At 49.2% G+C, this 21,100-nt stretch overlaps 1 protein-coding gene across 6 annotated transcripts in view; it reads left to right on the top strand.

Moving 5' to 3' along the window:
* Positions 1–21,100, top strand: part of SZT2 (SZT2 subunit of KICSTOR complex) — a 76,480-nt gene that overhangs the window by 47,770 nt on the left and 7,610 nt on the right. For 3 of the 6 annotated variants that reach the window (XM_083742209.1, XM_083742210.1, XM_083742212.1), the window contains exons 39-65: positions 414–488; positions 743–881; positions 1,344–1,449; positions 1,862–1,985; positions 2,543–2,695; positions 3,776–3,878; positions 4,253–4,367; positions 4,523–4,634; positions 5,594–5,712; positions 5,832–5,996; positions 6,520–6,607; positions 7,190–7,240; positions 9,117–9,290; positions 9,447–9,793; positions 10,468–10,634; positions 10,974–11,071; positions 11,782–11,914; positions 12,095–12,222; positions 12,339–12,448; positions 13,042–13,224; positions 13,301–13,571; positions 13,912–13,991; positions 15,266–15,391; positions 16,203–16,405; positions 17,035–17,128; positions 17,278–17,358; positions 17,678–17,752. In XM_083742209.1, the coding sequence (XP_083598335.1) occupies positions 414–488; positions 743–881; positions 1,344–1,449; positions 1,862–1,985; positions 2,543–2,695; positions 3,776–3,878; positions 4,253–4,367; positions 4,523–4,634; positions 5,594–5,712; positions 5,832–5,996; positions 6,520–6,607; positions 7,190–7,240; positions 9,117–9,290; positions 9,447–9,793; positions 10,468–10,634; positions 10,974–11,071; positions 11,782–11,914; positions 12,095–12,222; positions 12,339–12,448; positions 13,042–13,224; positions 13,301–13,571; positions 13,912–13,991; positions 15,266–15,391; positions 16,203–16,405; positions 17,035–17,128; positions 17,278–17,358; positions 17,678–17,752 (3,620 nt within the window). The remainder of the gene's footprint in view (positions 1–413; positions 489–742; positions 882–1,343; positions 1,450–1,861; positions 1,986–2,542; positions 2,696–3,775; positions 3,879–4,252; positions 4,368–4,522; positions 4,635–5,593; positions 5,713–5,831; positions 5,997–6,519; positions 6,608–7,189; positions 7,241–9,116; positions 9,291–9,446; positions 9,794–10,467; positions 10,635–10,973; positions 11,072–11,781; positions 11,915–12,094; positions 12,223–12,338; positions 12,449–13,041; positions 13,225–13,300; positions 13,572–13,911; positions 13,992–15,265; positions 15,392–16,202; positions 16,406–17,034; positions 17,129–17,277; positions 17,359–17,677; positions 17,753–21,100) is intronic. The other 3 variants (XM_083742211.1, XM_083742213.1, XM_083742214.1) reach the window with 3 other exon arrangements.

The following is a 21,100-nucleotide window of genomic DNA, read 5'->3' on the forward strand; positions in this document are numbered from 1 at the left end:
CTCTCCCTCTCTTAGGGGTGTCCATTAAAGTGCCTTTCTTTGTAACTATGCTCCAATATTGATTTTTCTGTAATCAAAACCACTTTAGTGCTGTTGGGCTCATGAGATTGTAAGCTCTAAAAGGCTGCCATGTGTCTTGCTGTCGGGCTTCTTTATGAAGTCAATCTTGCTTTGTTTCTTACATCAAACAACCCATGCAGCAGACGGGGTAAAAAAAAGAAGCCAACCGCTTTGTGACACGCTGATCCCCTTTTTCTTCCTGGGTTTCTTTCTTGTTGCCTGGCCTTGTACATGCACAGTTTGTGGGGGGAAAGGCCAGTGCTTAGATTGAAATCTGGCCCCAGAACAAGGAGAGAGTTGGGGGGACCTAGGAGACCTCAGAGCAGTCTCTCAATACCTCTCTTTCCTTACAGGCTGTGGGAAGCAGCGTCCCAGTCGGGTACAGAGCCTGGTATCGAGCCAGGGCAGTATGGATTCCGATCTCCTAGGTGAGTGGATGAGCCAGGCCATCTTTTTGTGTGGAAGAGATGCTAAGTCAGTTCTCAGTTGGGTGGAGGCAGGTTTGTGGCAGAGTGACAGTTGCTCAGCTGGGATTATTTTGCCTTGAGGTCCAGGTGCATCCACTTTGTGGAGATGGGACTGCAAGGGAACCACCATGAGCCTCTCTCTGCCCTTGGCTTCTTCTTGTCAAAGATGGATTGGCCGAGCCACTCAGCAGAGGTGGTGCATTTTCATTTCTTAGGCTATGATGGCGGGAGCAGTGATTCCGAATGCGAGGAGGCAATAATGAGTGACCTGGAACCCAAGTGCCCTCTCATGCCTGACTTCTGGCTGATTGTCAAAATCCACCAGGACCGGGTGGAAGTCTATTCCCACACACGGTAACGTCCCCTTTCCCATGCCCTGCCCACCTAGGGATTCTGGTTCCCGAAATGGCAACTGCGGCTTTTACCCCAGGCTCTGCAATCAGTTTCTCCCAGTCCCCCTGATCTTAGCCTTGTGTTGTATAGCTGGCATCTGAGTTCTCCAGACTTCACGTGTACAATCTGTCTTGCTTTTTCCAACATGAAGCTAGCTGGCCTTGTTCCTCTGCCAGTTTCGTGCTAATCCTGGGAAAGGGCGAAGAGCCCAGGCCATGCCAGTCATAGATCCCTCCCCCCAGTACTCATACATTTTTAAGCACTTGCCAATGCTTTTTTTTTCTCCCCTCAGTTTTTCATTGTTGACTGTGTTCAGTTCATTACTAACCATTGAGCAGGAAAATATATTGTGCATATCATCTGCTGTTGTGGGAGCTCTCTCAAAAGTTCTTCTGAGCAGTCTCCCTTTTCCTTTCTGTACAGCAGCTTGAGTGCGGTGAAAGCAGCGCAGAATGAGGAAGGGGAATGTGTGCATCTTCACCGTACAGTGGTAAAGAAAGTTGGTGAGATCTGCCGCCTTGTTAATCAGGTAACTCTGGCACGTTCGGTCTCTCTACACTGACTCCTTGGTAGCAGGAATATCTCCCTACTAAGTTCCAAAAGTTGAATTTGGACCAATGTGTTACAAAATATTTGACAGCTACGGCTTTGGACACTGGAAAAACCACCCAGATCTTTTCTGCTCATGGAGCCTTTGAATTGCAATTCATACATACATATCTATGCACTTTTAGATATCTTTTCACCTTAAACATGAGGTGCTGGCACTTTAAATGAGGAAGCTGGGATGTACCAGCTTCATCACATTCTGGTATGATTACAGTTGTGCCGACAAATACTGCCCTTGAATTTCAAGGCAGATACACCAGTTTCTTCTACAGCCAGGCCTCCTGTTGTGAGGAAGCATTAAGTCCATCTCTGCGGCCCTTTTTTGTCCACAGCGGCTGCTGCTACAGGATCTGCACGACAGTCATAATTGCAATTCCCTGCTCGTTGCTGAGAGCGAGGAGGATATCTGGAAAAGTGAGACGCCGTACACCTACCGGCAGCGCACTGGGCCTGATGGTAGGAGTGCAAAAATAGTATCCTTATCCACAATAACGTTGTGCTGAGCCTTAGAGCCCAGAGCAGGTGTAGGAAACCTTTGGCCTTCCAAAACCTACAACATCCCTTACCTGGGGCTGATGGCAGCTGTCGTTCAGCAACCCCTGCAGGGCCAAGGGTTCCCCACACCTGACTTAGAGACTCTGCTTCCCCACTAGTTTGGCTGTGCCCTAGTTATATTAGAGGCAGGCTTCCTACAGACCGCAGGATGAGATTCCTCTCTTACTCTGCCTGTTGCGGAAGTGACAGCTGATGAATCCTTTTCATTTGCCATTTTGTCGCCACTTCGGTGGTGATGCACCGTCCTGCTTTTCAGGGCAAGCTCTGTAGGTTCCCTGTTTAAAGGTACTTGAGGGGTGTGTGTGTGTGTGTGTGTGTGTGTGTTTGCCTTTTAATCTTGTGGCACAACTGTACATGAAGGAGGGAAGGGGGGAGGTGATAGTCTCAGTGTTGTATAGATGGCTTTCAGAGAACTCTGTGGAGGGCTGGCCTGCTGAATTGCATTTCCCGCTGCGCAGACTACCCCGGAGAGGAGAGCTACCAGCCCCATGACTATCTGGCGGCCACCATGCAGTTCATACCCGGACACTTTGCTTGCGACGCAGTCTGGAGCACCACCATCCATGTGCATTCACGACTCAAGATGGGGCCCAATATGGGTGTTGCACGCGGTGAGTATATGGATGCAGGGAGTTCTGGCTGTTGGGGATGCATGTGAGGAGCTATCCCCAGACTCCCTGTTCCTGGGCAATGAGTTCTGTCCTGTCATGGTGCCCTTTCGCCCCCAGCTGTGGCACACTGATGATACAAATTAATTGTTAGGATTGGTTGTGAGGGCTGGAGCCAGTGTGGTGTAATGGTTAAGAGCGGTAGTCTCGTAATCTGGTGAACCAGGTTCGCGTCTCCACTCCTCCACATGCAGCTGCTGGGTGACCTTGGGCTAGTTACACTTCTCTGAAGTCTCTCAGCCCCACTCACCTCACAGAGTGTTTGTTGTGCGGGAGGAAGGGAAAGGAGAATGTTAGCCGCTTTGAGACGCCTGAAGGGGAGTGAAAGGCGGGACATCAAATCCAAACTCTTCTTCTTCTTCCTCTTCTTCTGGATAAGCCAAATGATGTGGAGGGCGGCCTGAGTTAGGCTAGAAACAATGTAGTTCTCCAAAAGCTCCTTACAGGAAGAGGGAGCCACAAATACGGTGGTGATAAAATGCACAGAAGGGGGAACTTGTGTAACAAGTGGGAGAATTTTTCAGGAAGTGACTTTGTGTTGGGGGGGAGGGAAGCTTTTAGTATAAAAATCTGAGCAAGTTCATTTATTAGAAGAGATCCTAGCATTGAGGTAAGGTTTCATCACAGAACCAGGTGTATTAAACTTTTTAACTTTGTTATAAAACTCTAATACAGGCTAGCTACGATCTAAAAGAAGCTCAAGTGTTTGAAACAACAAAGAGACTTTTTTCCCTCCCAAATATGCCCTGATAAAGAACACCTTAGCTTGAAACATACAAGGATTTGATACTTCTCCACTGGATACCCTTAGTACATATTTATCACAGCCACCAAATTGCAATGATCTTTTTCAAAAAGTGGGTATGTTGAGAATGGGCAGTAGTTATGAGGATTAGGCTGGATTAATATTTGGGAAATAAAATTGAAGAGGGGTGTGTGCTGTGCTGGTTGCTGAAGATAGCAGTGGGTGGTGCATTTGGGTCAGACTTTGCAGCTTGTAAGCCATCTCTCTCCCCTCTGCAGCCATCCAGGCTCTGCGTTCTGTGCTCAATGCTTTCTCAGTTGTGAACAGGAAGAATATGTTTGTTTACCAGGAGCGCTCAACCAAGTCTGTTTTCTATTTACGGTACGTTCACCATTCTGTCATACGGCACCCCACAATCAAGGGGACCTTGACCTGTGGTGTCTTCATCTCCTCTGCTGGTATCTCCTTTTGGAATGTCCTTCAAGTCCTTTGCCCTTGGTGGTGTGGTGTAGTGGTTAAGAGCCGTAGACTCGTAATCTGGTGAACTGGGTTCGCGTCTCTGCTCCTCCACATGCAGCTTGGGCTAGTCACACTTCTTTGAAGTCTCTCAGCCCCACTCACCTCCCAGAGTGTTTGTTGTGGGGAGGGGAGGGAAAGGAGAATGTTGGCCTCTTTGGGACTCCTTCGGGTAGTGATAAAGCAGGATATCAAATCCAAACTCCTCTTCTTCTCCTCTTTGTTACTCTCTCCTCCAGACTCTCTGAGACCACTTCCAGTGGGAAGGGTGGGGAAGCTGAAACCCAGAGCCTTCCATGCCGTTCACTGGCCCTTTCGCGCAGCCAGGAGCCCATATACATGGAGGACCTGAGTGTGAGTCTCTTTTCCTCCCAGGGAACCCCTGCACCCTTGCTGCCGAGAGCACAAGAGCGAACATGCCGGCTGCACACATCGGGCTCTCTGCTGTCTTTCCAGGAGTGTTGGTAGGCAGCTCCACCTTCTCAATTTCTTCTGTTCTCCTTTGATAGGGCTCTCGCTCCTCTTTGGAGACGGCCTCTTTCCGCAGTGTGGACTCGGCCCGCCCGGTGAGCCAAGTGGACAGGCATATCCAGCTGGTGGTTCATGGAGCTGCACCGGCAGGTAAGTTGCACATTCATTCAACAGAAAGTCAGAGACGGGAGGCTTATTGAGATCTTGTTGCTACTATCAAGCTACCTGTCCCCTGAGGTGTGTAAAGACCAGACAAACGTTTGATTTAGTAACTCTGTCTCCTTTAAGGTGGGCTTTCCCAAATGGTGGTGCCTCCCAAATGTTGTGTCGTTGGACTACAATTTCTACCACCTACTTTGCTGGCTGTTGCTGATGGGATTATAGTCAACAACACCTGGAGGGCAACTGGTTGGGAAAGCCCACCTGAACAGGATTTTAAAAATATATGTTGCATTGCAGCCCTTTCTGCAACAACAGAGGGAAATGCAGCCTTTTGCTCCCTTCCCATTCCTTAGTTCATCAGCTCTCCGGAATCTTGTGTTAATGTTTTGTTTCCTCTGTAATTTAATAACAAGCCATTGGCATTCTTTTCCCTTGTGGTTTTGCTGCTTCTGGCTTTTCCTTCAGACAGCCGTCAGTGGGAAAGCCTGGCTGCTCTCTTGTGACATAGTTTACTGTGAAGCACATACAGATCATTGATCTGGAACACAACTAATGTAGCAGTTGCAAAAAGGAATGGCAGGTGGAAACCTGCAAGGGCACAAAGGTAGCTTCCTTTTTTTTTTATACCGTCCCAGACTTTGGTCCATCTGTTGTCTACACTGACTGGCAGCAGATTTCCAGGGTTTCAGACAGGGGTCTTTCCTAGCCCTACCTGGAGATGCCAGGTTTGAACATGGGACCTTCTGCATGCAAAGCCGTTGCTCTGCCGCTAAAGCTGCAATTGTAGGAGGGAGTGGATAGGTGCTAAGGTAACCCTCAGGAACAGACTGCATGGGCTGTTGAAAAATGGAGCATGCTGGCTTTGGTATGGGGTGGCTCAAGCGTAAGAGGGCTCAGCATCTTGTATGAGACAAAGGCTACATCCTGCAACTCTTCTGCTCCTATAGGACCTGAGATCACAGATGAGCTAGTGAAGGTTCTACGCAGGCGCCTAGATGAAGCCACCCTGGACATCATCACAGTCATGCTCGTGCGGAACTGCAAGCTCACCCCTGCTGATGTGGAGGTAAAGGCCATGCTTCAAATAGGACAAGACCACCTTTTATTTCTTGGCTAAATCTCCAGGCCTCTGGGTTGGATGCGCTCAGGCTGTATCAGACCATTGACAAGTCCTTCTCCGTGCAGTTCATACAGCCTCCAGGAAGCCCACCTACTGAAGTGCTGCAGTTCACTCTGCCCCCCTCGTGCCTGCCCTGGCTCCCGGCCATAGCCTGCTACCTGCGTCAGAACCTGCTGATCTTCCTGCACACACCCAAGTACACAGACAGCAACATTGAGAACCATTTCAAGGTGAGAGGACGGGTGCCTGTGCCTGGCCTGGTGCTGCCTATTCAAGGGGTGACTTCAGTGTTCGTCTCTTGTAGAGGACTAAGGGAATATGTGCGAAGGACAACGGCATGACGAGTATCCCAGGGGTAACAAGGCTAGGCATGGAGGTATAAACACATCATAGCCTGCTGGGTTCTGGAACAGAATGAGAGGCACAAACTAGGATGAGAATTTCCGGCAGCCTCAAATATCTCTACCCCTAGCTTGATCTCAGTCACTGAGGACCAGTCATACAGGGACTGTTTTTATGGTTATGTGCTATGTATCCTTTAATGGACTGGGGGGAAATCCCAATGTCTATGACAATGTTCTATGCTGGGAAATTCTCTGCCATAAGAGTTGCATATCATTTACTGAGATTAAGAGCCTACATGATGTAACCCACACTTTTGGTCTTCAGGGACCTCAAAGGCAGCTCTCCATGTTGATGAAAATGCAGCTCCCGGAAATAGTCTGATTTAACTATTCTTGCCTTCCTTTTCAGCACTATTTCCACCAAAGTAGCAGCAGCAGCCATGACCTGGATCTCTATCTGTACAACAAGCCTGGAGGCCAGGGCACTGGTGGCAAAGGTAATAAGTGTCTCTGTCGTACCCCCTAATTCTATAGAAGAAAATGGTCCTATGCACCCACTCTGAGGACAGTGGCATGCTGGGGTGTGGGCCTCGCCTAGGTAGGTTACCCAGGTGCCAGATGCTGTTGAATCTACATGCTGCTTAATCCATGTGAGTCAGCTGACTAAGGCCCCCGGCTTTCATTTTGTCTACTGCTGTGCCAGCCAGTAGTAGGGTAGAGAGTTCATAAATTAGTGAGCTCCACTCCCCAAAGGCCTTATGAGTTGTGCAGTCATGGTGGCTCCTGCTCATTGGAGCTCATCAAACATCTACCGGGGGGCTAAAAATGAACTGACTTTTAGGTGAGAGCACAGTGATGAGCTCTAGGCAGACGTCAAGTGGGGAGTCATATGGTACTGTGGGCATCAGTTGGCAGCCTATGGACTGTTGGGAGCTCCCAGTGGTGGGGTACTGTTAGTTTGTGTGTCTGTGTGTCTGCATTGTGCCATACACTTGCCTCATTTCCCACCTGCACTGTGGTCTGGTTGTGTGGGTAACGCATCACCTCAAAGTGTGTCTGAACATTCTTCTGTCATGTAGGTTCCATGCTGGATCTTGTGCAGCACCTGTTTCCACCTTCCCAGTTTCAAGGTAGTTTCTGTAGATTCCAGTGGTCCACTGTACTTTTTCCAGCGCTGCTCCCATCCTCATTTTGACCTTGTGCCTGCTGTTGTTCTGGCTTCTGCTCTGATGCCTCCTGTATCACCCACTTTCCCCCTTCTGTGTAGCCACCCACATCTTTTCCATTGAGTAGTTTCCTAACCCATATGCTTTGGCCACGAGAAGACCCCCCCCCATTGGAGATGAGACTCGGGTTAAAGAAATCACACTGACTCCAGATAGAAATGGTTGCAAATTTGCTATTTGCTTTCAGACACAGAGAGAGAGAATTTCACTTCTGTCATAGCCTCCTTAGTTGTGGGAGCGAAAGGTCTTGTGGGTTTCAGAAAAGTTGGATACATTTATGGAGCATTATTTGTTGTGGCGCCTCGTTTTGTACCTTGGGATTAGTAAAATCTCTTGCATAAACTTGGAGCTGGGAGAAGAGCTCCGTGAGGCTGTGATGTTGCAGCTGGTGACATCAGCTGATGGATAGATTGAGATAACTGACCCTGGGGCGCATTTGGGGATGCACAGTAAACACCCTTATAATTGGTCTGAGTAATTTTCATATTGGGGACCAGGCAGAACATTTTATCTGTGCCATATTTACCTAGGGTACTAGAGGCGGAAGTTGCTTCATTCAGTAGCATGGGAATTGGCTCACTTGATCCCTTGTGTCTTTGTTAGCAAGCTTTCTAGTTGCGGGCTATGGCTGTTCTGTAGCTATTTAGGTAGCTGAATGTAAGAAACCACCTGGTCTTGGGATTATATGATTGGCAGGGAGACAGTTAATGCCGCTCGCCCTTCCTTCTTTCCCTCTGTTCTCATCTGGCTGCCAAGTTCACTGAGAGCAGGGAGCATTACATCTGTGGGGACAATTACTGTAAGCCTGGAGTAGACTTCCCTTCTCAGCAGGCACTACTGCAAGCATTCATTTTCCTTCCATGTGACCCCCATGCAGAGGTAAAGCTGACAGGGTGCATGATGGGAGCCTCCTTGAAGATAGGGACCTATGGGTGCCATCTTCTGAATGAGATGATATGGTATACAGTGCCTTTGCCAATGTCGTGCCCACCTTCTGCTTAGTGGGAGACTCTCTACTTCTGCCTGTAGTTTGTTAGTTTTCCATTTAGAAGCCTACAGTGCTGATGGGGATGGTGTCCAGGTCCTGAGCCCTTAAATCCTTGCATATCCTTCTGCATGTTTTCATGAAAATGTCAGTAAGACGTCATCCCTGGCAGTGTGTGATTCCTAGTGCAACCACCTTGCCTTCCCCTTTCTCCTCCCCTGGGCATTACTCAATGTGGCACATCAGCAGTCAGAAGGAAGGTTAGAAGAGCCCAAACGGTGCCCCCTCATTTATTCCATGGAACTTCCACCTCCCACTTTTCTGAGGGATTCCTGGCATGATCACACTGCACAGCAGTGCAAGCTGGAGCTGCCTCTTGGCACAGGGCAGGGGCTGAGCTGCTTGCTGCACCAGGAAATGATACCTAGAGAGATGTGATCTGTCTCCTGTCCTGTCCTTGGTGCTTTTGCTGGTTGGGCTTTGCTGAACCTGTGATGAATGCATCCTTTCCTTCAGATGACAGCTTGCAACCCACATCCCCAGCAAGTGCAGGCCTCTTCCCTATCTCCGTGATTGTGGTGTCTTCCTTGGCTACATGTTTTCCATCCCAACCCCTCCTTCCCACCTGTGACTTGTTTCCACATTACTTTTTTTTTTAATCACCCTGAGTTGCATTCCAAAGGATGGCTGTGTGTCTGTAACAAGTTCCCTGAGGCTGTGGTCTCCTAGGAGCTCTATGCTAGTGGAGGGCTGGGCCTCTGGGACTCAAGCGGCCTTTTGACTTTCCCCCTGCAGGCATTGCATGCATTGCCCTATCCTTTGTGGACGACCGTGGAAATCCCATCTCATTGACTCGCTGGGTGAGACCACCCACCGCATTGCTGAGCACATCCTTTCTCCAGGAGGCAGATTTCGAGAGCTTGACAGCTGTCACTAAGCACCAGGCTGAGCCTGGCACGTCACAGCCAGGTGAGAAGGCTCTCTAGGAACGGTGCCATCAGATGGGCAAAGTAATTGGGCTTGAATCAGCTTGCCTATAAGCCTAGGGAGCCTGGCTGGTAAGAGACCAGCATTGCCCTTGCCTTTTCCAAGGTACATCCTCTTGACGCTGCTTTTCCTCCAAAGCACTCTGTCCTCTGGTGCGCCTGGACATTTGGGAGAAGGGCAACATCAGCCTGCTGCAGCTCTCCGAAAGGCTGCGCAGTGCTCTGCGCCATGCCCTCTGCGACGCCCTCATGGAGTTCCGTGTGCTGCCCAACCCACTGTGTGTCGATCCATCTGCTGAGCCAGAGTTTCCAGGGAGTGTCGGAAGCCTGCGCCGGACGATGTCAGAAACCAAAGGGTTGACACCGCCTGGCAGGCGTCGAGGAGCGTGTCCACCTGCCCCGCATTTCACTGTGCCCACTGCAGCTGCTGGTGAGCCGGTCACACCCACCAACAAGTTGGGGAGACGAAGCTTCTGGGACATGCGGGTAAGGACTCTGTCCAGGGAAGATGGCGGTGGGATATGTATGCTCTGGGTGTGGTGAGAAAGAGAGAGCCTAGAACCAAGAGCTCTGGATTCAAGAACTGTTACAGCAAAGTGCCAGCCTGCACTAACTTACAACCCCCAAGTGGAACACAGTTCACCAGCCATGGGTTGTGTCAGATGTTTACTAATATCTCTGTTTTTTGTCATGCCAGGCGAGCATGTTCCTTTATTTTCCTAGCTTGTTAGATCATATATGGCTTTGCTCCGGCATAGTAGCTAAGAATATGATCTGCTCTGCCATGAGGTCCATGAAGGAGCTTCAGGCAAGCCCTCTGGTCTCACAGTGCAACCCTGTGCCTGTTTAAGCAAATTTCCCTGTGTCTGTTGTGACTTACTTCCTAGTAAGCATGTTACAGATGATAGCCACAGTCTCCACCCACTGCAATTAATGTATTAGGATAAAGATGCCTAGCCGCCTTGGGGCTGAGGACCACTTTGACCCACAGTCAAACCTCAGAGGGGTTATTGTATAAATAAAGTGCTATATATATTTTTAAAAAGCTTGTGCAATACAGATCCTTGCTGGCCTGAAACCATCTGTGCCAGAGAAATGGGAAATAGGCCCATGCATTTCTTTCTCTGTCTCTTCATGACCTTGTTTTGTTTTTCCCCCAGAGCAAACCAGAGGCGGTAGAGCAAGGGAGCCCCAAGACCACGGATGACATAGTGCTGGAGCGGCCTGAAGAGAGCCGAACCCGCCGCCGCCACAAGACAGAGAGTGTGAAACAGCCCTCGAGCCACGAACGTGTTGCGGCAGCTTCCGAGCAGGGGCAGGCCCAGAGGCAAGCGTCCTGGCAGTCTTTCCCCGCCCTCTTAATCCAAAGGGACTTTGTGGGGAGGGGGAAATGCCTCAGTCCAAAACCCAGCCTTTAATCTATGAACTGGATTGTGTGTGCTTCTGCACGCACAGAAAAACTCCTTCCTACACCCCCAAGGCTGACCCTCCCTGCATACTGCGAGGACAGCGTTGGTGCTGCTGAGTACGGATTGTGCAGGATTATGGCTGCTGGCTTCTGGGCACTGTAACCTTTCACACACTTCAGGGGCCTGGCTTTATACTTCCCAGGGTCCTCGTTCTTTCCCTTTGATTTTAACCTTGGCAATGGATCTCCTCTTCCCAGGCGCCGGGCCTGCCAGCTAGAGGAGGGGGATGTTGGAGTCCTGCACCCAATTTTCAGCCAGACCTGTCAGTCTTGGATGGCATTCATGAACCGCCTGGGTATGTACTTAGTCTGGGCCCTAATCCTTCAGTGCCTCAGCTGGTCCCACCTTCACTCAGCATGGAGAGATTCTACCTTCAATTTTGTGATCATGAAGAATATGAGATCCTGAGTTTCTTAGAAAGGAAGCAGAGCCCCATGGGTGATACCCAACTAAGACATAAGTGGTGGAGTTAGACCCATTAGACTGAATGGCGGTACACTAAGTAACTTAAGCCAATTGATTAAATGGATCTATTCTGAGGACGACTAGCATTAGGTATCGACCCATGTCTAACCTCTGTTTGGGGAGCAAAGCTTGCAAACATGAGGTTAATTGGTTAAGGCTTAGAAACCAGATTAAGAGCAAATAGGTGTGGCTTTGGCTTGTGCACCCTGTTGAGCATATGCTCCTTTCTTTTTGACCACATGCTTTCCTGTCTCTCTGCTTATACTATTCTCAGCATGGAATTTGGGGCTTTTTGACCTAGAACATGGAAAGGTTCATGCCATCTCTGGGTACAGGTCTCTCTTTCCAATAGATGCAGGAATGAATGCAGGTGCAGTGAGTGCTGATTGGTTTGGCTCCATTCCCCCTTGTTGGATATTTTGACTCAGGTCAGCAACCATCAGGCTGGTGGTGCCACAAAATGGCCCAGTCTTTTTTTTTTTTTTTAATAATGCTTTGGTGCAGCAAAACCAGTGACCCACTTTGTATTTCCCTCTGCAGGGTGTCCCTCAGTGCAGCAATGTGCCACGGAAAGTGTGTCCCGCTTCCTGCTCCCCTCCATCATGCTTGAGGTAGTGAACCTAGTCACTACTTTGGCAAACGACACCAGCGTCAAAGTGTTTGAAAAAGTCAGGTAGGTGCTGAGGCTGTGCTCCCTTGAAGAGTAGCTTGGTAGATCAGCTGAGAGGCAGCCACTGGAAATGGCCTGGGGTGCTTCCTTAGCAGGGTGGGAATGTTACGTGTGGGAGAGGGGACTGGGTCTATAGGACAGGTGTTCTTGTGCCTTGACTTAGCTGCTTGTCCCCTGCTGCAGTGGTCCCCAAGGGGCGTCCTTTGTGCCACATTCACTGACACCAAGCACCAGCACTCGGCCAGCTGTCATTCGACACTTCGCCCTGCTTGGACGCAGCTTCCACCAGTGGCACTGCAGCACAGAGCAAGGTGAGTTGAGAGTGGGGAGCCAGAAAGGGGAAGCAGGTTTTTTTTAGTCTCTCTGCGTATAGGCAGGAATATTGCAAACTGAACTCAGCTTTGTGGTGGTGTCTTGTCTCATTCAGCCACCAAGGGATTACAGCGTTTTGAGGCCACCGAGCTTGGGTCTGCAGAGAAAAGTTGTGATGTAGCCCCCCGGCAAAGATTCCTTTTCATGGAGATCATTGACAAAAAGGTGGGTATCGGCTGAGTTGGTGATGCAGCCACTGCAAAACCTCTGGGCTCAGTTAGAACTTGGGAGTCTTCCAAAAAATGGAAAGAAGCAGAAGTCCCAGCAAAGGAAGAATAGGTACAAATGCTTATGGAATATTCAGAAATGGCAAAATTTACTGGAAGAATAAGAAATCAAGATAACAGACTTTTTATAAGAGAATGGAAATGGTTTATTGAATATTTACAGATAAATTGTAAACAGATAAGAACATTGGCAGGATTATTGTAATAACCTGTAGTTTCGTAAGAGTATATATTTAAAGTAGATGAATAAATGAGCAAATTAAGTTAATTTGGATATGCAGAAGATATTAAAAATACATTTAAGGAACTGCAGAAAGAGGGGGAAGGAAATCAAGTTTTGAAATGTCAGAATGATTGTAAAATCAGTACAATGTATAAACTTGAAAAGTAATAATAATAATAATAATAATAATAATAATAATAATAATAATAATAATAAAAAATAAAAAAAAATAATAGAGCTTGGGAGCTGTCCCAGTCTGGATCAGCAGCCTGAGTCTGTTCTTGCATTGCTTCCCTTTCCCCCTCCAGCTGGTGCTGCATACCTACAACTGGTCGGTGGACCAGGGCAGTGCCCTGAGCAGCTCCCTCACCCGCTTGCTGCAGTGGCAGAATGCCCGCGCCCATGTGGTGCACTGCTTGATCAGCCAGAAGCTTGGGCTCTTCCATCACTACTGCTACATGGACACCCCGTGGCATGAGGACAGCAAACAGGTACGCCCTGCTTTGTGCATTCCTGTATGCAGGGTGCTCTGTCCACGACTGGCTCTCATTGATTATCTCTATCCAGGAGCAAAATCCCTTCCTGAACTCAACACTGGATGTGGATCTCCTGATTCGGAGCCCTAGCGTCCCTGCAGGCAGGGAGCCCGGTCGCCTCGGCAGCTCTGCCCGCATCCTGCAGCCTCTGCACTTCCCTCCGGATATGGTGCCCTTCGACGAGGCCCTCCGAGACGTCTCAGTCAACCAGCCTACCCTTCATAGCCCAGAGATGGCCACGCTCGACCGTGTGGCCCAGCACGGAGCTCAGTTTCTGGAGATCAAGAGCATGGAGCGGAAAGGTAAGTGGGAGGACAGGGACAAAGGACTGCACTCCCTGCAGCTGTATCGTAAAGGGCTGTTACAGCTCTTAGGACCTTTGCACAAGTCTTTGCCCATGAGGGGTTTACCAGGGCAGCCAAAAGCAAGGAAGTGACAAGCTGTAAGAGCAAACAGGGTGGAAAGGAATGGCTTAGAGTAGAGCCATTCTCTGTCTGTCTGCTGTGCGTATGAGAGCTGATGTGAAACAGTGAGGTGGCTTGAGTTGTCTGCAGGGAAAGCTTACCAGAAAACAAGGTCTTGTTGGAGGAAGGGCCCTGGGGCTCTGTCCTGCTCTCCTCAGCCTTTGCTCCTGTTCCACAGAGCTGGAGAAACAGATGAAAATTGAGAATCTCTTTGTGACGTGGCAACAGCGGTCTGCACAGTCCAACATGCCCATCACTGTGAGTTGTGGGTTTTTCAAGGGGGTGGGAAAGCGGCTGGGATGTGGGCAGCACTTAGGTGCTAGGGCCTTGACGCTGCTTCCCAAATATTGGGGTGGGGTGGGGCTTGTTCCTGGGAAACAGGGAGAGGGAAGGTGGCATAGGATGGGGTGTTCTTCCCCAGGAAAAGGCAACATCATATGAAGCTACCGGACCTAGAAAGTATTGTGCTTTAACACCCGCCTTTTAAAAAAACAGAACCCAAGACACTGTTAATGCTTCGCACATGGAAGCCATCTGCACAATTCCTCCTCCCACCTTCAGCAGCTGATCCGAGGTTATGGGATGTTGGGTAGGGTTGCATGTTGTGGAGGACACAGCAGGAGTGCACAAGCACCACTGCTTCAGTGGAAATTGTACCTGCCCTGAGAATGTCTGTTTTTGCACTACGCTACTTCATTCTTGGCTATGCTTGGGGAAGGTCAGGCGGAATGACATGAAGGCCGTTCCCCTCTATGATCACTCTGGTCTTTCATTATTGCCGACAAATGAGAATATGTACCATGTAAGCAGCTGTTTTGTAGTGTAAATTGAGAAGGTGACGTAAGGTGCCTCAGATGCTATCCTTACCATCATGCTCACGGGATGTTGTGATCTAGATTGAGGTAGGTAAGAGATGTCATCTTGCATAGTAAGCTGACGTGAGCATGTGAGTGTCGAATCTCACAAGGATAGAGAAATGAAACTGGGCTGTGCGTGCTTCTCTTAGCAGCCTCTCTTAATGGGGATGAGGTGGGTCTTTGTTTTAATAAGTTAATGCATCGCTTCATATGGAACTTCAAAGGAAACATTAGGCTTAGGGCATGTCTGCAAGCAGAATTAGAGCACAAGAGCCTTCTCCCCTCCCGTGGCTTCTAGCAACCGGTATTCGGAAGCATCGCTGCCTCCAGCTGTGAAGGAAGAGCAGAGCCATCGTGGCTCTTAGTCATTGACACCCCCACCCCCCACCCCCCAGTGCTTTCAGAAATGAAGAAATGGTCACCTCATCTAAATACCACAAGATCGGAGCTGTGTTGTCAAGCTGCCAATGCCATGCTTGCATATGTTTTTTATAGGCAGGAGCAAAATCCTTGGGAAATGAGTTCATGATCACTGTGTAACTCTACCAGCTCCACCTTTTAGTCTCCCAAAGTTTTTACATGGCCAGGGTTGACACTTAGGGGCCACAGTAATAGCCATATGGAATGGGCCTGGAGACCCGTCGTAGCTAACCTCCTGTGTCTGTGTCTGTGCAGCTTGCAGATCTAGAAACGCTGAAGCAGTCCTCCCGTCTGGTCCATTATTGTGCCACGCCGTTGCTCTTTGATCCCACCTTCCGGCAACAGATTCAGGCTGACCAGCAGAACAAGCCGGAGGGGAAGGTGAGGTGGGGAGAGGGGAGAGAGTCCTTCATAATGCTGCCATTCCTCCCTCCCATATTTCTTTTCTCCTTAGCTATACCGGGAAGAGGCAGCCGAGGAGACACTTACAAGAGGCCTTTCCCATGGGTTAGAAGGAGGTTGGCAGAACCTAGGTGACAGAGTTGAGAGTCTCCTAGCCTTTGGGGGCTAGGAGTGTGGGGCAGAACCCTGCTCTGTATGTATCCCCAAGTTCTATCAAAGCTGATTTCTGGGGGTGGGTTTGATTATTTATTATTAAATTTGTATACCACCCTGTTCTCACAGATCTCAGGGCAGTTCACAACATGAAACCATAATATTGACAAACACAAAATCCATAATAAAAATAAGAACAGAAGGAAACCAGTAATCTCCCCCTTCCACAGCTCCTTTTTAAAAGCATTGGATGAAAACCAAATGCATAAATATCACTCTAAGGCAGGAGTGGCTAATCTTTTTTCCCCCCTGAGCTACATGCACCCTTTGCCCAACCCTCCTGAGACCGCAAAGGTGTGTGTGGCTGCCCCACACACATGCGCATCACCTGAGAAGTGGGGTATAGGCCCTCCCTGCCCATTAAATTATTGATCTGATGACTGGATTTAGGAGAGGGGGGAGGACTTTTGCCTCGCTGCAAAATTCAGTGGGGTCTTGGGGGTAGGACAGAAAAATGTGCTTGGAAGGCCACTCCGCCTCCTGAACAGGCAGCTAGCCACCCTTCCTCTAAGGCACTTTTTCTCTTGCCTACTCAGAGGAAAAATGCCAATTCTCCCATTACTCCTTTGCCATTCAGAAGCGACACCGCTCAAATGACTCCACGGCATCCGGTAGGGACCGCAGCCACAGCTGTGACTCCGCAGAGGGGCTGCCATGTCGGACCAAGGATGAGGCCTGGCTGCTGGAGCTGTGCCACACTTTCCTGCAGCAGTACATCCAGTACCTGCAGAGCATGGGCTTCATTGTGGTGCAGGTGCGCCCTCCGTCCCCCACCCGCAGGTCAGTGGGGATTGTCAGGAGGGCACAAGTGGTAGTAGTAAATATATGGATCCACCCTATTGTGGCGACTAATTCGCACGAAACAGCAGTGGGCTGGAGTGCGCACGCATGTGCGAACGCTATTTCCGGTGCGGAGGAGGCGTGTGCAGCTTCCCATTGGCTGCAGGAGCTTCCAAGCCAGCCAACGTCATGGAAGGCGGTCCCCACTCTGCTCCGCACCGGTTTAGCGCTGCGTACAGGAGCTGACCGATTGGGCAGCAGGGGCCCCCAAGCGGGTGGCGGGGGTCCATAGGCCGGTTAAACAACCCCCGTGGACCACTGGTGGCCCATGGGCCTTAGGTTGCCGACCCCTGCCTTAAGGTGAAGGGTGGGTAAGATGTCAGGTTAAGAATAATGATGGCAATGCTGCTTTGGGCAGCAGCAAGTTTATAGCAGCCATGGACATGCTTGCTTAGAGGGAGGGGGGATTAGCAGGAGCTCCATGGGAAGTTTGTCATAGAAGAAATGTGACGGGGTGTTCACTCGTGGATCCCGGTCTGTTTCTAACCCCCCTTGCATCAAGATGTGTTGCCAGCACACCCTTGTAGATCCTTAATCTCCCCCCTCCTTGTCTCTCTTCTGCACTTCAGCAGCACCAGCAGGATCCGAGCTCTGGCAGCAATGGGCATTGAGGGCCGGGCCTCTTTCTCATACACCAGGCCAAAGGCGGAGGGGAGCCCAAAGGTGAGCAGCCTGGCTTTTTGAGTTGGGGGGACCTTCCGGCAGGGAGAGGGGGCTTGGCCATTGGAAAGAGGGGTGGAGCCTGTTCCCTAGGCATCAACAGAGCTTGTTCCAGCAAAAGCTTGTTCCAGAAGCAAATGCTTCTTTTCCAGAGCGCCAGCCCTCCTGTCACCACGTACCACTTGCAGAGAGCTCTGCCTGGGGGCATCGTGCTCATGGAGCTAGCTTTCCAGGTGAGTGGAAACAGGTTTTCCTTCCGTGCTAAGCACAACAGGCCAGGCCAGCTTGTTTAAGGGGAAGCAGCCATCGCAAGTGCTTATAGGCCAGTTGGGTGAGGTGGGTCTAAGTTGAAGGTATGGCTGACCACTCAACTGACACACACACTCAATGGGCATTGGGAGAGGGATACAGGTTGAGACAGCCTATCCTGAATGAAAGCAGGAATACCACCTCTAAACAGTTTTTAAAGCAGTAGTTAACATTGTAGATGCCGGTGTGTAGTTGTTAGGGGCAGATAAAAGCCAATATCTCACCCGGTGCCGTTCTCCTTAGGGCTGCTATTTCTGTGTGAAGCAGTACGCACTGGAGTGCTCACGAATCCCCATGGGGCAGACTGTCAACTCACAGGTAATATTGCTATGTTCACTCTCTTGCCCTGGAGGTCAGAACTGGATGGATATAGAAGATATTGAAATACACATGCATGGAATCCCTTGAGAAGGGGGTGGAGGAGTTGAGCTTGAGGACTCAATAAGGCCACATTTTCCCTTGGCTGTGGCTTGGTAATCTTCCCCATTGTGTTTGCTTGCTTATGCTGTGCCTCAGCAGAGAGAAACAATGATTGCCACTATCCTTTTGCGCTGCACTGAGCTTTAAGCTTCCTTCAGGACATGGGCGTTGCCCCCAGGATCTCTGAATAACAGAAGGCATGCCTTCTCCTGAAGATCTAGACATGCTTGACCCCCAGGCAAGAGAGGCTTCCCCTACTCTTGAATATATGTGAGGATTAGAAGTGCCAGCCTGTACCCTTCCCGCAAGGTAGGACTGGCAGCCTTTTGAGCAGTACTTCTGCAGCAGGCATAGCTTTGGTTTCTGAAATGGAGAGCATCTTGGTTCCTGTCTGCACACTGCTCAACAACCCTTCTCAGGTTCTTAGCTACAAACAGCCTCTGTTATCTCACTAGGTGGAGCTGACGCCAGAATATGAGAGGATACGCTCCCATTTTGTCTGGGTTTGTTTTGTGTTTGGTCATGCCTATTCCTGGTTTAGCTGGGTCTCTTACTGTATTATGGGGTGTCAGACCATAGCACTGGGCACTGTGAGAGGTTGGGGGAAGAAAGCTGGTCCTACAGAGTTCCATTCCTTCCTTCAAATGCAGAAAATAACTTGCCATCTCCTCGCTCTGTCTGGGGTTTGGAGACACCCACTGACACCCTGAATTCCAGTGACACCGGACACATTCTGGAAGCAGCAGCGAGTTGCCTGAGCAGCTCTATAATCTAGCCTGAGCAGATTATAGTATATAAACTGCCTGCGCTAATGTTAGTAGCAACTGTGTTCTGTAACATTTAAAGAGATCTTGACACATGCAGCCACTACCTGAGCTGTGGAAGTCTGGCATGTAGATGGTAAGTTTAGATGCCAGCACAGAGGCTAAGGATATCTGCTGCATGAAGTACAGGCAATAATAATAATAATAATAATAATAATTTATTTATACCCTGCCCATCTAGCTGAGTTTCCCCAGCCACTCTGGGCTGCTCCCAATCGAGTGTTAAAAACAATACAGCATTAAATACAGTGGTACCTTGGGTTACATACGCTTCAGGTTACAGACTCCGCTAACCCAGAAATAGGGCTTCAGGTTAAGAACTTTGCTTCAGGATGAGAACAGAAATCGTGCTCCGGCGGCACGGCAGCAGCAGGAGGCCCCATTAGCTAAAGTGGTTAAGAACAGTTTCAGGTTAGGAACGGACCTCCGGAACAAATTAAGTACTTAACCTGAGGAACCACTGTATTAAAAACTTCCCTAAACAGGGCTGCCTTCAGATGTCTTTTAAAGATAGGATAGCTGCTTATTTCCTTCACATCTGAAGGGAGGGTGATCCACAGGGTGGGCGCCACTACTGAGAAGGCCCTCTGTCTGGTTTCCTGTAACCTCACTTCTCGCAATGAGGGAACCGCCAGAAGGCCCTCAGCGCTGGATCTTCGTGTCCAGGCTGAACAATGGGAGTGGAGATGCTCCTTCAGGTATACAGGACCGAGGCCATTTAGGGCTTTAAAGGCCAGCACCAACACTTTGAATTGTGCTCGGAAATGTACTGGGAGCCAATGCAGATCTCTCAGGACCGGTGTTATGTGGTCCCGGTGGCCACTCCCAGTCACCAGTCTAGCTGCCGCATTCTGGATTAATTGCAGTTTGCGGGTCACCTTCAAAGGTAGCCCCACATAGAGCGCATTGCAGTAGTCCAAGTAGTCAAACCTTGGTTGTTGAACGTAATCCGTTCCGGAGGCCCATTCAGCTTCCGAAATGTTTGACAACTGAGGCACGGCTTCTAATGGGTTGCAGGAGCTTCCTGCACTCAAGCGGAAGCTGCGTTGAATGTTCGGCTTCTGAAAAAATATTCCAAAACCGGAACATTTACTTCTGGGTTTTCGGCGTTCAGGAACCAAAACATTCCAAAACCAGAGGTGTTTGGGAGCCAAGGTTTGACTGTACCAGTGTGGGAAAATGCTTTTTTCAGTGGCTTCCACATAGAAGCTGCCGCCTTTAAATCTGCTTTTAGTCAACTGTGAAACAGAATTCCACAACTTAAACAGCTTAAATTTGCTACAGCTTCACAGAAGACTCAACAAATCATGTGAACGTTGGATTACTTGATTACCTAATTTTCATACACCAGGCCAGCCCATCAGCAGAAGTTAACTGCTTAGAGAAACATATCAGGTTGCCCTATTCTGTCTTAACTACAATGTTAGAGGAGGAAGAAGAATGGGGCTCGTAGGATACTGACACATGGGAGAGGGAAAATGGTGAACTTTTTGAAGCATATTTAAAAGTCACTTTAGCACTGGACACTTTTTGGTCTAAGCATTTAGGAGATGCTGCCTTAGTCTTTACAAACTCATTCTTCCAGTCTTTGGAAATGAGCGCCTGCTTCTCTTTTTTTATATAAAAAAGAGAAGCTGGAATTTTGACAAATCAGAAAGAAATATTAGAACAAAATGTAAACAAAAATGCTTGCAATTGGCAATCGGATTGGAACAGTGTAAAATGCATATGCCTTATTTGTAATGATGGGAATGTCACTTGCGCAAACTTCTTAAACAGCTTTTTAAAAAGCAGATCCTTCCAATTTTTTCTTCTTGTGCCTACTTAGGCATCTGCTCCCATTTATATGTTTTCCTCCTGAATTAAACCAAGCCAGCACCTCCTAAGTTGCCTCGAATCCTCACTCACCCACAGAGCACCCTGGGTGTGCACAAAGGGGTGAGCTCCCGTTGCACTGTCCCAGCTCCTGCCAACCTAGCAGTTCGAAAGCACACCAGTGCAAGTAGATAAATAGGTACCGCTGCGGCGGGAAGGTAAACAGCGTTTCCATGCACTCTGGCACTTGTCACAGTGTCCTGTTCTGCCAGAAGCGCTTTAGTCACACTGGCCACATGACCCGGAAAGTTGTCTGTGGACAAACACTGGCTCCCTTGGCCTGAAAGCGAGATGAGCACCAGAGTCCAAAGTCGCCTTTGACTGGACTTAACCGTCCAAGGGTCCTTTACCTTTACCTGTATAAGCCTTAAATATACTACTTTAAAGAAGGGCCAGACAACTTGTTTATTTGATGGCAAGATCCACTGTGATGGCTTAAATTTATCCTAATTGTATCTCAGACGCATGATTCTGTACTCGGAAACCTCCAAGTCTAATGGCGTTTTATATTCCACTCTTCTGTGGAAATTGGTGTACGGCCTTTGCC

Source organism: Podarcis gaigeae (genome assembly GCF_964106915.1).
Source record: "Podarcis gaigeae genome assembly, chromosome: 6".
In the NCBI taxonomy this organism is placed as follows: domain Eukaryota; kingdom Metazoa; phylum Chordata; class Lepidosauria; order Squamata; family Lacertidae; genus Podarcis; species Podarcis gaigeae.